General features: G+C 40.2%; 1 protein-coding gene across 1 annotated transcript in view; it reads left to right on the top strand.

The window, feature by feature from the left end:
* The window catches only part of scfd2 (sec1 family domain containing 2), a 352,539-nt gene extending 337,105 nt beyond the window's left edge, over nt 1–15,434 (top strand). Inside the window, exons 9-10 of the mRNA XM_062038370.1 lie at nt 10,535–10,654; nt 15,160–15,434. Coding sequence (XP_061894354.1) covers nt 10,535–10,654; nt 15,160–15,252 — 213 coding nt within the window. The 3' untranslated portion in view covers nt 15,253–15,434. The remainder of the gene's footprint in view (nt 1–10,534; nt 10,655–15,159) is intronic.
* The last annotated feature ends 290 nt before the right edge of the window (nt 15,435–15,724 follow it).

The raw sequence follows: 15,724 nt of genomic DNA on the forward strand, positions 1-15,724 counted from the left end.
TAGAAACAAAATACATAAATCCCTGACTGGAAGGATAGACAGAAGATCAACAATACTATTAAACCATGTACATGTAACTACACGGTTAAAAATTCTCAGCCTGGTAAGGCTTAACAATGCTGTTGCTAACGACGCTAAGGCTAATTTAGCAACTTAGCAACCGGACCTCACAGAACTATGATAAAAACATTAGCGCTCCACCTACGCCAGCCAGCCCTCATCTTCCCATCAACAGCCGTGCTCACCTGCGTTCCAGCGATCGACGGCGCGACGAAGGACTTCATCCGTGGGTTTGGCGGCAAGCATCGGCTAGGCGTAGTAAGTAGTCCTTGTTGTGTTGCTGTAAGTATTGTACTTAGCCGCTAATACACAGATCGATCCCACCTACAACGTTCTTCTTTGCAGCCTCCATTTTTCATTAAACAAATTGCAAAAGATTCACCAACACAGATGTCCAGAATACTGTGGAATTTTGTCGAAGAAAAGAAGAGGTTTTTGTATCGGGTCGATGGGGTCCAACCACTTCCGTCGATTTTGTGACGTCACGCGCATAAATCATATCCAAAGGAGTTTTTCAACCGGAAGTGTGGCGGGAATTTTAAAATTGCACTTTATAAGTTAACCCGGCCGTATTGGCATGTGTTTCAATGTTAAGATTTCATCATTGATATATAACCTATCAGACTGCGTGGTCGGTAGTAGTGGGTTTCAGTAGGCCTTTAAGTCAATTAGTGCGCGAGGAATATATATGTATGAATACATATATATATATATATATATATATATATATATATATATATATATATATATATATATATATATATATATATATATATATATATATATATATATATATACACACTACCGTTCAAAAGTTTGAGGTCACCCAAACAATTTTGTGGAATAGCCTTCGTTTCTAAGAACAAGAATAGACTGTCGAGTTTCAGATGAAAGTTCTCTTTTTCTGGCCATTTTGAGCATTTAATTGACCCCACAAAAGTGATGCTCCAGAAACTCAATCTGCTCAAAGGAAGGTCAGTTTTGTAGCTTCTGTAACGAGCTAAACTGTTTTCAGATGTGTGAACATGATTGCACAAGGGTTTTCTAATCATCAATTAGCCTTCTGAGCCAATGAGCAAACACATTGTACCATTAGAACACTGGAGTGGTAGTTGCTGGAAATGGGCCTCTATACACCTATGTAGATATTGCACCAAAAACCAGACATTTGCAGCTAGAATAGTCATTTACCACATTAGCAATGTATAGAGTGTATTTCTTTAAAGTTAAGACTAGTTTAAAGTTATCTTCATTGAAAAGTACAGTGCTTTTCCTTCAAAAATAAGGACATTTCAATGTGACCCCAAACTTTTGAACGGTAGTGTGTGTATATATATATATGTATATATATATATATATATATATATATATATATATATATATATATATATATATATATATATATATATATATATATATATATATATATATATATATATATATATATATATATATATATATATATATATATATATACATATAAAACTCAGGCAACAAAATATGTGTATACACATATATACACACATATATACACATATATATATACATATATATACACATATATACACATATACATATATATATACATATATACACATGTACATATATATATACATAGACATATACATATATACACACACACACATTTACATATTATATATATATAATATACATACACATATATATATATATATATATATATATATATATATATATATATATATATATGTATATGTATATATGTATATATATGTGTGTATATATATATATATATATATATATATATATATATATATATATATATATATATATATATATATATATATATATATATATATATATACATAGCGCGGCCCCCAGCCAAATTGTTTTACCCCAATGCGGCCCCGGAGTCAAAAAGTTTGGGGACCCCTGGTCAAAAGTGTGTATCGTAATACTTAATTTGTAATGGAAGATTTTTAATACAGCTCTTGTATTGTATCTCTGTGTGTACCTAATGTTGTGATTGGTGGGTGTAGATCAAGAAGAAAAAAAAACATCCTTCCATAAGCCCCTCCCCCTGTGTGTCCCGTGGCCAGACACATGGTCCGACTCACGCTGATTTTTCCCGCACATGAACGAACGTCACCTCGTCAGGAAAACACGTTTACCAAAACACCAAACACAAACACAGCATGCGAGCAGGAGACAACGGCAACACATGTCGACTCATCCCTGACATGCTTCGCTCCCGCCGGCTGCCGCGTTCACGTGTACAGCCACCCTGGCTTCCTCGGGTACGCCAGCCGCACCCTCCGCCCCCTGCATCTCTCCCTGAGCCAATCACACGCCGCAGACACGGAGGCCGCACCCCCACTGTTCAAACTGACAATACACATCATGTTGTTGAATGTCTGTGACCGCTTCCCCGTGTGTATCTGTGTGGGTAAAATGAGAAGGGGGGCGTGGAGACCTGCTTACGTGTCCACGTGTTGCCCGCCGTGACACTAGGGTGTGAAGACGACTGGCTTTGGAGGCGAAGCAGCCTCATGGGGCAGCTGCGGTTAAGCATGCCGCTCGCAGGTTCGCTTATCCCAATCCACATAAGCATAAGGCAGGGAGGAGTGAAGGACGAGCAACAAAATGTGTCTTAACACCTTAAACGCACTTATTGCAAGTTTTTTAGAGTCCCTTCATTATGCAGTGGCTTATTTTGAGTCGTCGTTTCTGTTTCTATTTTGCCCTGGTGTGTAATAATCCATTAAAGGCCTACTGAAACCCACTACTACCGACCACGCAGTCTGATAGTTTATACATCAATGATGAAATGAAATGCCAATACGGCCGGGTTAACTTATAAAGTGCAATTTTAAATTTCACGGCAATCTTCCGGCTGAAAATGTTTCGATATGATGACGTTTGCGCGTGACGTCAATGGTTGAACCGTCCCAAAATTCCACAGTATTCTGGACATCTGTGTTGGTGAATCTTTTGCAATTTGTTTAATGAACAATGAAGACTGCAAAGAAGAAAGCTGTAGGTGGGATCGGTGTATTAGCGGCGGACTACAGCAACACAACCAGGAGGACTTTGAGATGGATAGCAGACGCGCTAGCCGCCGACCTCACCTTGACTTCCTCCGTCTCCGGGCCGCCGACCGCATCTATGATCGGGTGAAGTCCTTCGTCGCTCCGTCGATCGCTGGAACGCAGATGAGCACGGGTGTTGATGAGCAGATGAGGGCTGGCTGGCGTAGGTGGATAGCTAATGTTTTTAGCATAGCTCTGTCGAGGTCCCGTAGCTATGTTAGCTTCAATGGCGTCGTTAGCAACAGCATTGTTAAGCTTCGCCAGCCTGGAAAGCATTAACCGTGTATTTACAGGTCCATGGTTTAATAGTATTGTTGATTTTCTGTCTATCCTTCCAGTCACGGGTTTATTTATTTTGTTTCCATCTGCATTTAAGCCCGATGCTATCACGTTAGCTCTGTAGCTAAAGAGCTTCGCCAATGTATTGTTGTGGAGATAAAAGTCACTGTGAATGTCCATTTCGCGTTCTCGACTCTCATTTTCAAGAGGATATAGTATCCGAGGTGGTTTAAAATACAAATCCGTGATCCACAATATAAAAAGGAGAAAGTGTGGAATCCAATGAGCCCTTGTACCTAAGTTAGGGTCTGAGCGAAAAAAGATACGTCCTGCACTGCACTCTAGTCCTTCACTCTCACCTTCCTCATCCACGAAGCTTTCATCCTCGCTCAAATTAATGGGGTAATCGTCGCTTTCTCGGTCCGAATCGCTCTCGCTGCTGGTGTAAACAATGGGGAAATGTGAGGAGCCTTTCAACCTGTGACGTCACGCTACTTCCGGTACAGGCAAGGCTTTTTTTATCAGCGACCAAAAGTTGCGAACTTCATCGTCGATTTTCTCTACTAAATCCTTTCAGCAAAAATATGGCAATATCGCGAAATGATCAAGTATGACACATAGAATGGATCTGCTATTCCCGTTTAAATAAAAAAAATTCATTTCAGTAGGCCTTTAAAGAGCGTACTTGCTGCATGTCACGTTATCGATGGTAAAATGCAGACGGTAGAAAATGGACTAGTAAGGACAAATTTTAAAAAATAAAAATAAAAAAATAAAAATGTTTTTTTTTTTTTTTTTTATTTAAACTTGGGACTTCCCGCGGGCCGGATTTTGGATGCTGGGGGCCGTATCCGGCTCGCGGGCCATAGTTTGGGGACCCCTGCTTTTGACTAACTCTACCAGACATATGACTTTACTAATGTGATTACTTAATTACTTTAAAATTGAGTTCCGTCCCCTTTGGCGCCCTCAACACACCAGACATAGAGGACCTCAATAGGTTTTCATTAGTTTCAGCTTTGGAACGCTCTTCTCTGCTACAGCTACACAAGTGTACCGTATTTTCCGGACCATAGGGCGCACCGGATTATAAGGTGCACTGCCGATGAGCGGGTCTAGTCAGACTGGAAGGATAGACAGAAGAGCAAAAATACTATTAAACCATGTACATGTAACTACACGGTTAAAAATTCTCAGCCTGGTAAGGCTTAACAATGCTGTTGCTAACGACGCTAAGGCTAATTTAGCAACTTAGCAACCGGAACTCACAGAACTATGTACTCTCTGCTTTTTCTATTGTGTATCACGGATTTGTATTTTAAACCACCTCGGATACTATATCCTCTTGAAAATGAGAGTCGAGCACGCGAAATGGACATTTAAAGTGACTTTTATCTCCAAGACAATACATCCGTGACACACTTAGCTACTGAGCTAACGTGCTAGCATCGTTCTCAAATGAAGATAGAAACAAAATAAATAAACCCCTGACTGGAAGGATAGACAGAAGAGCAAAAATACTATTAAACCATGTACATGTAACTACACGGTTAAAAATTCTCAGCCTGGTAAGGCTTAACAATGCTGTTGCTAACGACGTTAAGGCTAATTTAGCAACTTAGCAGCCGGACCTCACAGAACTATGATAAAACATTAGCGCTCCACCTACGCCAGCCAGCCCTCATCTTCCCATCAACAGCCGTGCTCACCTGCGTTCCAGCGATCAACGGCGCGACGAAGGACTTTATCCGTGGGTTTGGCGGCAAGCATCAGCTAGGCGTCTTCTATCAGGGTAAGTAGTCCTTGTTGTGTTGCTGTAAGTATTGTACTTAGCCGCTAAGACACCGATCGATCCCACCTACAACGTTCTTCTTTGCAGCCTCCATTGTTCATTAAACAAATTGCAAAATATTCACCAACACAGATGTCCAGAATACTGTGGAATTTTGTCGAAGAAAACAGAGCTTTGTGTATTGTGTCCAATAGGGCCCAAACACTTCCGTGCATTTTATGACGTCACGCGCATAAATCATATCCAAAGGAGATTTTCAACCGGAAGTGTGGCGGGAATTTTAAAATTGCACTTTATAAGTTAACCCGGCCGTATTGGCATGTGTTTCAATGTTAAGATTTCATCATTGATATATAAACTATCAGACTGCGTGGTCGGTAGTAGTGGCTTTCAGTAGGCCTTTAACACTGGTGGGCGAGCTATTCTATAACTTGACTACGGTCCATGCATGTGAGCAAACACGCTATATTGCCAAAAGTATTTGTCCACCCATCCAAATGATCAGAATCAGGTTTCCTAATCACATTGCCCGGCCACAGGTGTATAAAACCAAGCACTTAGGCATGGAGACTGTTTCTACAAACATTTGTGAAAGAATGGGCCGCTCTCAGGAGCTCAGTCATTTCCAGCGTGGAACTGTCATAGGATGCCACCTGTGCAACAAATCCACTCGTGAAATTTCAATTTCGTGAAAAAATTTAAATCCAAGACCTCAACTGATAGTAACGGAATTGATATGGAAAGATTAAAAAAGTTTATTAAAGAGATTTCAGAACATTTAAAATGCATCAGCAACCTATCATTTCAAAAAGGCAAATTCCCAGACAAAATGAAAATAGCAAAAGTCATACCAAATTTATAAGACTGGAGACAAACACCAGTTTACAAACCACAGACCTGTTTCTCTACTTCCGCAATTTTCTAAAATGATTGAAAAACTGTTTAACAACAGATTGGACACATTCATAAATAACAACGAAACACTAACCACGTTAAACCCAGATTCCGATCTAACAAAGGTCTTAACTCATTCTCTTTCTATGCCATAACAATGTGGAATGCGCTCCCAACAGGTATAAAAGAAAGGGCATCTCTATCCTCCTTCAAAACCGCAATAAAAGTTCACCTCCAGGCAGCTACAACCCTAAACTAACACCCTCCCCGGATTGCTAACAATCAAATGCAGATACTTTTTCTTATGCCTTCTGATCTCTCTCTCTCTCTCTCTCTCTCTCTCTCTCTCTCTCTCTCTCTCTCTCTCTCTCTCTCTCTCTCTCTCTCTCTCTCTCTCTCTCTCTCTCTCTCTCTCTCTCTCTCTCTCTCTCTCTCTCTCTCTCTCTCTCTCTCTCTCTCTCTGCCCACTACTTGCTGTCCATATCCTACCAAGTCAGACCTACACTGTTCCAATATCCATTTCTCTGTTCTCAATTGTTGATGACTGATGATAACAACCAAACCTAACCCCCCCACCACACCCCGGATTGTAAATAATGTCAATAATTCAATGTGATTATCTTGTGTGATGTCTGTATTAGGATGATAGTATATATCTGATAGTATATATCTGTATCATGAATCAATTTAAGTGGACCCCGACTTAAACAAGTTGAAAAACTTATTCGGGTGTTACCATTTAGAGGTCAATTGTACGGAATATGTACTTCACTGTGCAACCTACTAATAAAAGTCTCAATCAATCAATCAAACAGATTGGACACATTCATAAATAACAATGAAACACTCACAGACAACCAATATGGATACAGAGCCAATATTTCAACATCAATATTGTTAATCGAAATAACGGAAGCGATCACCAACACAATAGAAAGTAAACAGTGCGCAGCAGCAGTGTTTATGGATTCAACAAAAGCATTTTACACATTCATTCATAATATCTTAATAAACAAATTAGAACGGTATGGAATCAGAGGGTTGGTCTTGAACTGGGTAAGAAGCTACTTAACCAGCAGGAGGCAATACATGAAGATAGTAACAAATGTCTACAGAGCTGAAAATATCTTGTGGTGTACCTCAGGGATCAATACTGGGACCAAAATGGTTCGATCTTTATACAAACGACATTTGTAAAGTTACAAAAAACTTGAAGTTAGTATTATTTGCAAATGACACAACTGCGTTTTGTTCAGGAGAGAACACACAGAAGATAATACAAATAATAACAGAAGAAATGAACAAATTAAAAAGATGGTTTGACAAAAACAGACTATCTTTGAATCTCAGCAAAACTAAAATAATGCTATTTGGTAACAGTAGAAGGGAAAGTCAACACAAATACAAATAGACGGAGTAAATATTGAAAGGGTAAAAGAAAACACATTTTTGGGTGTGATATTAGATGATAAAATCTTTTGGAAATCTCATGTAAAAAAATTACAACATAAAGTAGCAAGAAACGCGTCAATAATAAATAAATAAAAATATGTTCTGGATTAAAAATCGCTTCATATTCTCTACTGCTCACTAGTGTTAGCATATCTGAGTTATTGTGTAGAAATATGGGGAAACAACTACAAATGTGTGCTTCATTAATTAACGGTGTTACAAAAAAGATCAATTAGAATAATACATAATGTTGGATATAGAGAACATACAAAGCCTTTATTTATTGAAATTCAACAACTTGGTGCATTTGTAAACAGCTACAATTATACACAAAGCAAACTATAACCTGCTACCCAAGAATGTGCAATAATTATTCTCAACAAAAGAGGAGAAATATAACCTTAGAGGAAAATCTAATTTACAACATTTGTATGCACGTACAACACTTAAAACATTTAGCATATCAGTATGTGGAATTCAATTACGGAATGGACTAAGCAAATAAATCAAACAAAGCACTAATATAATTCACTTTAAAAAAAAAAGTTCACACTACAAGTGTTGACAAAGTACAAAGAAGAACAATTATCATAAATATCTTGAAGCTTTTGAAAAAAAAATTAGACAATGATTATGTATGTATTTAATAGTTGTTTACCGTAATTTCCGGACTATAAGCCGCACCTGACTATAAGCCGCACCAGCTAAATTTAGGGGAAAATACAGATTGCTCCATATATAAGCCGCACCCGACTATAAGCCGCAGGGTTTTGATGTGTAATTAGCGTAGTATATAGGGGTTCCTGCTACCACGGAGGGGATTGTCGGGACAGAGATGACTGTTTGGGAACGCAAAGCGTCCCATTTATTAACAGTAAATCTTTCAATCATTCAATCAAACTTTCACATCTTTGACATGGCGAACAGCATTCGTGCAGAGTACAAATAATACAACGGTGCAAAGTAATACAAAGTGCTCGCCTGTACGTTATCAAAATAACCAGCCTACCGGTATATGAAAAGTCAGTCTTTAATCATTGTGTCATCGTCTTCCTCCTGCGTACTAAAACCACCGAAATCCTCTTAGTCGGTGTCGGAGAAGAACAGGCCGTATATAAGCCGCACCTTTGTATAAGCCGCAGGGACCAGAACGAGGGGAAAAAGTAGCGGCTTATAGTCCGGAAATTACGGTACTTACCTATGGTATATTTATTTAATATTTAAGTATTCACTGTTCTGTTACAGAGAACAAAGAAATGGGTTAAGACTGCTATGATATGAAAGGCGATAGGAATAAATAAGCTCTACTTCTTCCCACTCCTTTTCGGACATGCTGTAATGAGACAACTGGACAAATGTGATGCATTACATCGTAATTGTATGCATGTTCAAAATGAACTGAAACTGGAGTGAACTTTGAAACCGAGTTGGCCATACTCTATACAGCCCTCTGAACAATGGGCCTTTGGTTAAGAAACACTGCACTACATCACCGTGGCAACACACTTCCCATGACAAGCACTGCCGAGATTCATACAATCTTTTAAAAATGCAAAGTGTTTTTTCAAAGATTTCAATGACATTCTCAAGTGTTAGTAAAACGTCATGTTCCAGTATTTTCACACAACCTAGGAAAAAAAGGCGTTACAGCAAAGTCCGCCTCAGTAATGAGCCTGACTTCATTCACAGCTTAAGCACTTTTGCCCTTTCTACATTAAGCCAATAATTATTTAGCCTAAGCCCCCTTTCAGCCACACTAAACCAGCGTTTAAGGTTCCCATCCTTGAATATTTTTTTTACACGGGTAAGTGCGCCGTGTATTTCTTGAATCTCCGGCTCTTAGCTTTGTATAGACTCATCGATCGTTTACAAACTGAGTTCGGAGAGGAAGTGACGCCAGAAAGACCGCGCCCCACACAGGAAGTGACGTCAGAAAGAACGCAACCTGTTTCCACTCGTAGGTAAACACTAGAAAGATGGAGGCGAGTCATCCAGACATGCCCGTGTTTCTCCTTCCTCTACATGTACAGACGCTTGTGGAAATCACACATGAATACCTTAAGAGAAAGCGATTGCAGCTATTTGGGATACAACACTTTTCAAACGGCAAAATAACTTTCGAATGTCCAGGTCAGCTGTGATTCTACTTACCGAAAAACTTTGTCCATTTGTCGAAGGAGAGACAACGAGAATGCGGGCTCCCGTGGATGTGATTAAAAAAATGTAGCGTGTGCTTTGTATTACCTGGCCGTCGAGGGAAGACTACGGAAAATGGCGAATGCATTGATGTATCAGTTATTGTCCGCCATGTATGTCGTGGACTCAACGTCTAGGTCCAGAGTATATAAAGTCACCAAAAACGAATGGACAATGAAGGGGGCGGCGTGGCGAAGTTGGTAGAGTGGCCGGGCCAGCAATCGGAGGGTTGCTGGTTACTGGGGTTCAATCCCCACCTTCTACCATCCTAGTCACGTCCGTTGTGTCCTTTGGCAAGACACTTCACCCTTGCTCCTGATGGCTGCTGGTTAGCGCCTTGCATGGCAGCTCCCGCCATCAGTGTGTGAATGTGTGTGTGAATGGGTGAATGTGGAAATACTGTCAAAGCGCTTTGAGTACCTTGAAGGTAGAAAAGCGCTATACAAGTATAACCCATTTATCATTTATTTATTATATTACTACTACAACCATATTATTTACCAGCAACATAAAGTGAAACAGAGGCAGAGGTGTCCTGCCACAGTCAGTAACAAATAAACAGAATACAGTAGTGGTGGTAAATAGACACAAAGCTTCATCAAACATCTGATCCACTGAACAAAGAGCTCCAAAAATCTTGATCCTACACGTGGCGGCCTTAATTCTTTCGTGGCGGGCCGCCACATATAAATGAATGTGTGGGAAACACTGGCGTGTCCGAAGGCTGGATACAAATGAATGCAAACGTGAGAATAAGGCCCTGACAACCGACCTATGCCATCCCTACCTGCAGGTGAGCCGCCCACATCCCAGCGACAACCCGCACCTCTTCCTCTTCCTGGTTGGCGGGGTCACGCCCTCAGAGCTCCGCCTCATCAAGGAGACCGTGGCTACCTTAAAACCAGGAACTCAGGTGAGTGCACAACATTGAAAATCCAGGAAACTGTCCTTTCAGTGGTGAGTACTTTGTACAAATGTTGACCTTAATACAAAGATGGCTGCCATCCAAAAGAGATTGCCTTCATGAGATGTATTTCCATGTAAATGAATGTGTTTTGTGCGGTTGAGCCGAGGCTGGGGGATGAGGTCGGCCATGTTGGTTTGTTTTAATAAAAGGCTTTGAGGATGAGGTTAGGGGCAATGCGAGGTCAGCGCTGGATCAAAGCTTCTCGCCTATAATCACAGAAACTGAATAAATATTATATAACATCTCCTCACACACACACACACATGCGCGCTAGCTCGAAGCTTTTGTCTAGCACCTAATATACGGCTTGTGACGCCAAGACTGTGTAGACACAGTCCTCGAAGAAACATGGACCTCGCCACCACAAACATGCCCGGTGCCAAGTGTGTGCAAACCACATGAAATCATCGTACCCCGATATTATTGAAAACAATCTATCATCTCGTTTGTTTCTTTACCCACTAACAAAAAAAAAAAAGAATCCAATTACAAGCAGCCGCTTTCCATAAAAGGAAGTGGCTTTGCCGGACTATGAAGAAATGGCATTTGCCAAATGACATCAACCTGTTGACAGGAAGTCCGCACAGGAGAGGAGTTTGAGGGGAACAGAGAAGAGGATTTTCTAACTTCTGCTTTGACAAACGCGTTATTTATAAGGAAATAACTAGAGATGTCCGATAATGGCTTTTTTTCCGATATTCCGATATTGTCCAACTCTTAATTACCGATACCGATATATACAGTCGTGGAATTAACACATTATTATGCCTGATTTTGTTGTGATGCCCCGCTGGATGCATTAAACAATGTAACAAGGTTTTCCAAAATAAATCAACTCAAGTTATGGAGAAAAAAAATGCCAACATGGCACTGCCATATTTATTATTGAAGTCACAAAGTGCTTTTTTTTTTTTAACATGCCTCAAAACAGCAGCTTGGAATTTGGGACATGCTCTCCCTGAGAGAGCATGAGGAGGTTGAGGTGGGCAGGGTTGAGGGGCGGGGTTGGGGAGCGGGGGGTGTATATTGTAGCGTCCCGGAAGAGTGCTGCAAGGGGTTCTGGGTATTTGTTCTGTTGTGTTTATGTTGTGTTACGGTGCGGATGTTCTCCCGAAATGTGTTTGTCATTCTTTTTTGGGGTGGGTTCACAGTGTGGTGCATATTTGTAACAGTGTTAAAGTTGTTTATACGGTCACCTTCAGTGTGACCTGTATGGCTGTTGACCAAGTATGCATTGCATTCACTTGTGTGTGTGAAAAGCCGTAGATATTATGTGACTGGGCCGGCACGCAAAGGCAGTGCCTTTAAGGTTTATTGACTTCTCCCTACGTCCGTGTACACAGTGGCGTTTTAAAAAGTCATACATTTTACTTTTTGAAACCGATACCGATCATTTTGAAACTGATACCGAAAATTTCCGATATTGCATTTTAAAGCATTATCAGCCGAAAATATCGGCAGTCCGATATTATCGGACATCTCTAGAAATAACGTTTTCAGCTCTTGTTGTAGCTAACTCGGGCAAATCCATGTACCGTATTTTTTGGACTACAAGTCGCAGTTTTTTTCATAGTTTGGTCGGTGGTGCGACTTATACTTAGGAGCAACTTATGTGTGAAATTATTAACACATTACCGTAAAATATCAAATAATATTATTTAGCTCATTCACGTAAGAGACTAGACGTATAAGATTTCATGGGATTTAGCGATTAGGAGTGACAGATTGTTTGGTAAACGTATAGCATGTTCTATATGTTACAATTATTTGAATGACTCTTACCATAATATGTTACGTTAACATACCAGGCACGTTCTCAGTTGCTTATTTATGCCTCATATAACGTACACTTATTCAGCCTGTTGTTCACTATTCTTTATTTATTTTAAATTGCCTTTCAAATGTCTATTCTTGGTGTTGGCTTTTATCAAATACATTTCCCCCAAAAATGCGACTTATACTCCAGTGCGACTTATATATGTTTTTTTCCTTCTTTATTATGCATTTTTGGCCGGTGCGACTTATACTCCGGAGCGACTTATACTCCGAAAAATACGGTACTATATTGTTTAGATGTTTTTGGTATGAGAAACAAAAGATTAATGTGCACCTGGGCCTTTCATAGGGAATTGTGGTTGTGTTTGTTCTCACTGTTTTACAACTAGGGATGGGTCCCGAATCCTGCACTTTTAAATACTGTCGATACTACGTGGTACCAATTAACGTCAAATCAAACGATGCCATATTTTGGTACCTTTGTTGCACGTGGTGACAAATCCAGATGCAGACTTAGCCCCGGCTTAAGAACTTGGCGGACAAACAATGGGTATTTGTAGCAGATTGCCTCCAGGTAATGTTACTATTTTGCATGCCTGATAGAAAGCGCTCAAAAGTTTTTATTTTATTTATTTATTTATTTTTGTCCTGTCCAGCTACTCAGGCAAATCATATAGTTGATGTAGATGCCCATATCGGCTGTTCACATTTACTTTACAAAAGAGAAGTGTGGGATACTTCTCTTGTTGCCTTATTTGTATTTGACTTTATTAAATGTATTTATATTATCATTTGGTGCAGCCGGGCCGGAGCAGGAGGGGATAGAATGAGAAAAAAAGGAAGACAGAGGGGGAATTGTGGGGACATGCGAGGGATTAGACAGAGAGACAAAAACAACAACAACAATAACAACAATAGAGCAACATCAGCAAATAGGACATGTACAAATATGATGGTAAAAGTGATAGCAAAGAAGCAGTTAGCGAAATAAATAATAATACAGAAATGACAATGAGCATTATTACACTACAAATGGAGCATTACAAATACCAATAGAAATAGCGCTATTGATCATGAACAATACCAATAATTTACCTCTATTATCAACAATACAGTTTTTCGAATGCAACAATACATATACGTAATGATAACTACAGATACAAAATAATGCAGAAAAATGGAGGGGAAGAAAGAGAATCAACCTATATTAACCTTGTAGATTGTTATAGTAACTATAGGTTAAGCTTTGTCAGTGTGCCATGTGTTACCCAGTTTCCCCTAGGACAGGGGTCGGCAACCCGCGGCTCTAGAGCTGCATGCGGCTCTTTAGCGCCGCCCTAGTGGCTCTCTGGAGCTTTTTAAAAAATGTATGAAAAATGGAAAAAGATGAGGGGGGAAAAAACATTTTTTTGTTTTAATATGGTTTCTGTAGGAGGACAAACATGACACAAACCTCCCTAATTGTTATAAATCACACTGTTTATATTAAACATGCCTCACTGATTCGAGTATTTGGCGAGCGCCGTTTTGTCCTACTAATTTTGGCGGTTATTGAACTCACCGTAGTTTGTTTACATGTATAACTTTCTCCGACTTTCTAGGACAGGGGTCGGCAACCCGCGGCTTTAGATCTGCACGCGGCTCTTTAGCGCCGCCCTAGTAGCTCTCTGGAGCTTTTTAAAAAATGTAGGAAAAATGGAAAAAGATGAGGGGGGAAAAAAAAGGTTTTGTTTTAATATGGTTTCTGTAGGAGGACAAACATGACACAAACCTCCCTAATTGTTATAAATCACACTGTTTATATTAAACATGCCTCACTGATTCGAGTATTTGGCGAGCGCCGTTTTGTCCTACTAATTTTGGCGGTCCTTGAACTCACCGTAGTTTGTTTACATGCATAACTTTCTCCGACTTTCTAGGACGTGTTTTATGTCACTTCTTTTTCTGTCTCATTTTGTCCACAAAACTTTTAACATTGTGCATGAATGCACAAAGGTGAGTTTTGTTGAGGTTATTGACTTGTGGGGAGTGCTAATCAGACATATTTGGTCACTGCATGACTGCAACCTAATCGATGCTAACATGCTATTTAGGCTAGCTATATGTACATATTGCATCATTATGCCTCATTTGTAGGTATATTTGAGGTAATTTAGTTTCCTTTAAGTCATCTTAATTCAATTTATATCTCATGACATGTAATATGGCTTTTAATTTTTTGCGGCTCCAGACAGATTTGTTTTTGTATTTTTGGTCCAATATGGCTCTTTCAACATTTTGGGTTGCCGACCCCTGCCCTAGGGCAACAACGTTAATATATGTTCGATGAAACGTGATTATGTGCATGAGTGTATGTATATGTACTTGTATATGTACAGTATGTATACATGTATGTTTGTACAGTGAATGTATATGTACAGTATGTGAATATGTATGTTAAGAAGAAAGATAAGAGGAAAAGTTAGGAACTTATTGCTGAACGGGGCCCATTATTACAAGTATTACTTGACTGCAACTTTTCCAGTCGGTTGCCAACTTCCCAGACCTTTCGAAAGCAGCAGTAGCAGTCGCACATTCTCAATTCCTCCCGCCCAGTCCCCATATCCCGTTCTCCTCAACGTGTGTCGCACCTGACACCTATTTCCATTCCATGGCGTGTGTTGTCGTGTGTGCAGGTGCTGGTTCTGTCCAATAGGCTGCTCAGGCCCACCGACGTGCCCGACCTGCTCTTCGCCTCGCAGAGACTGGCGCCTGACATCGGCGTCTGAGGAGGCGCACGTGTGCCCCTCTCAGGTCACGAGGACCGCCGTGTAACCGTGACAGTTGTGAGTCGGCTGCGACGTCCTCTTATAGAAGGCACGGTGGTTTATTTTTGGACTGTATATTAACACTCAAATATTCAATGTTTCTTTTGGATGCATTAGGTGTCAATAAAAGCTTTTCAGGCACATGTTTGCATTGTGTGTGTTTGCATGACAGTGCGTCGGCCCCGTCATTAGCCCCTTTGGATCACATCTGAGCTCATTAGAGGTGAAGGTGTGAACACAGGAAGGCCTGCTGATGAGGTGAACACACACGACACCCCTCACCCTCCACCCCCTTCCCTTTCTTTCGCATCCTGTCACACCTCCACACATCACACCAGAAGTAATAGCCAGCACTCTCTCGCTCGCCACGCCTTTTTTTTTTTTTTGCCTAAAAAACACCTGCACTGGAAACTACAAGGGAAACCGTTGTGGT

Source organism: Entelurus aequoreus, linkage group LG27, assembly GCF_033978785.1.
Source record: "Entelurus aequoreus isolate RoL-2023_Sb linkage group LG27, RoL_Eaeq_v1.1, whole genome shotgun sequence".
Taxonomy (NCBI): Eukaryota; Metazoa; Chordata; class Actinopteri; order Syngnathiformes; family Syngnathidae; genus Entelurus; species Entelurus aequoreus.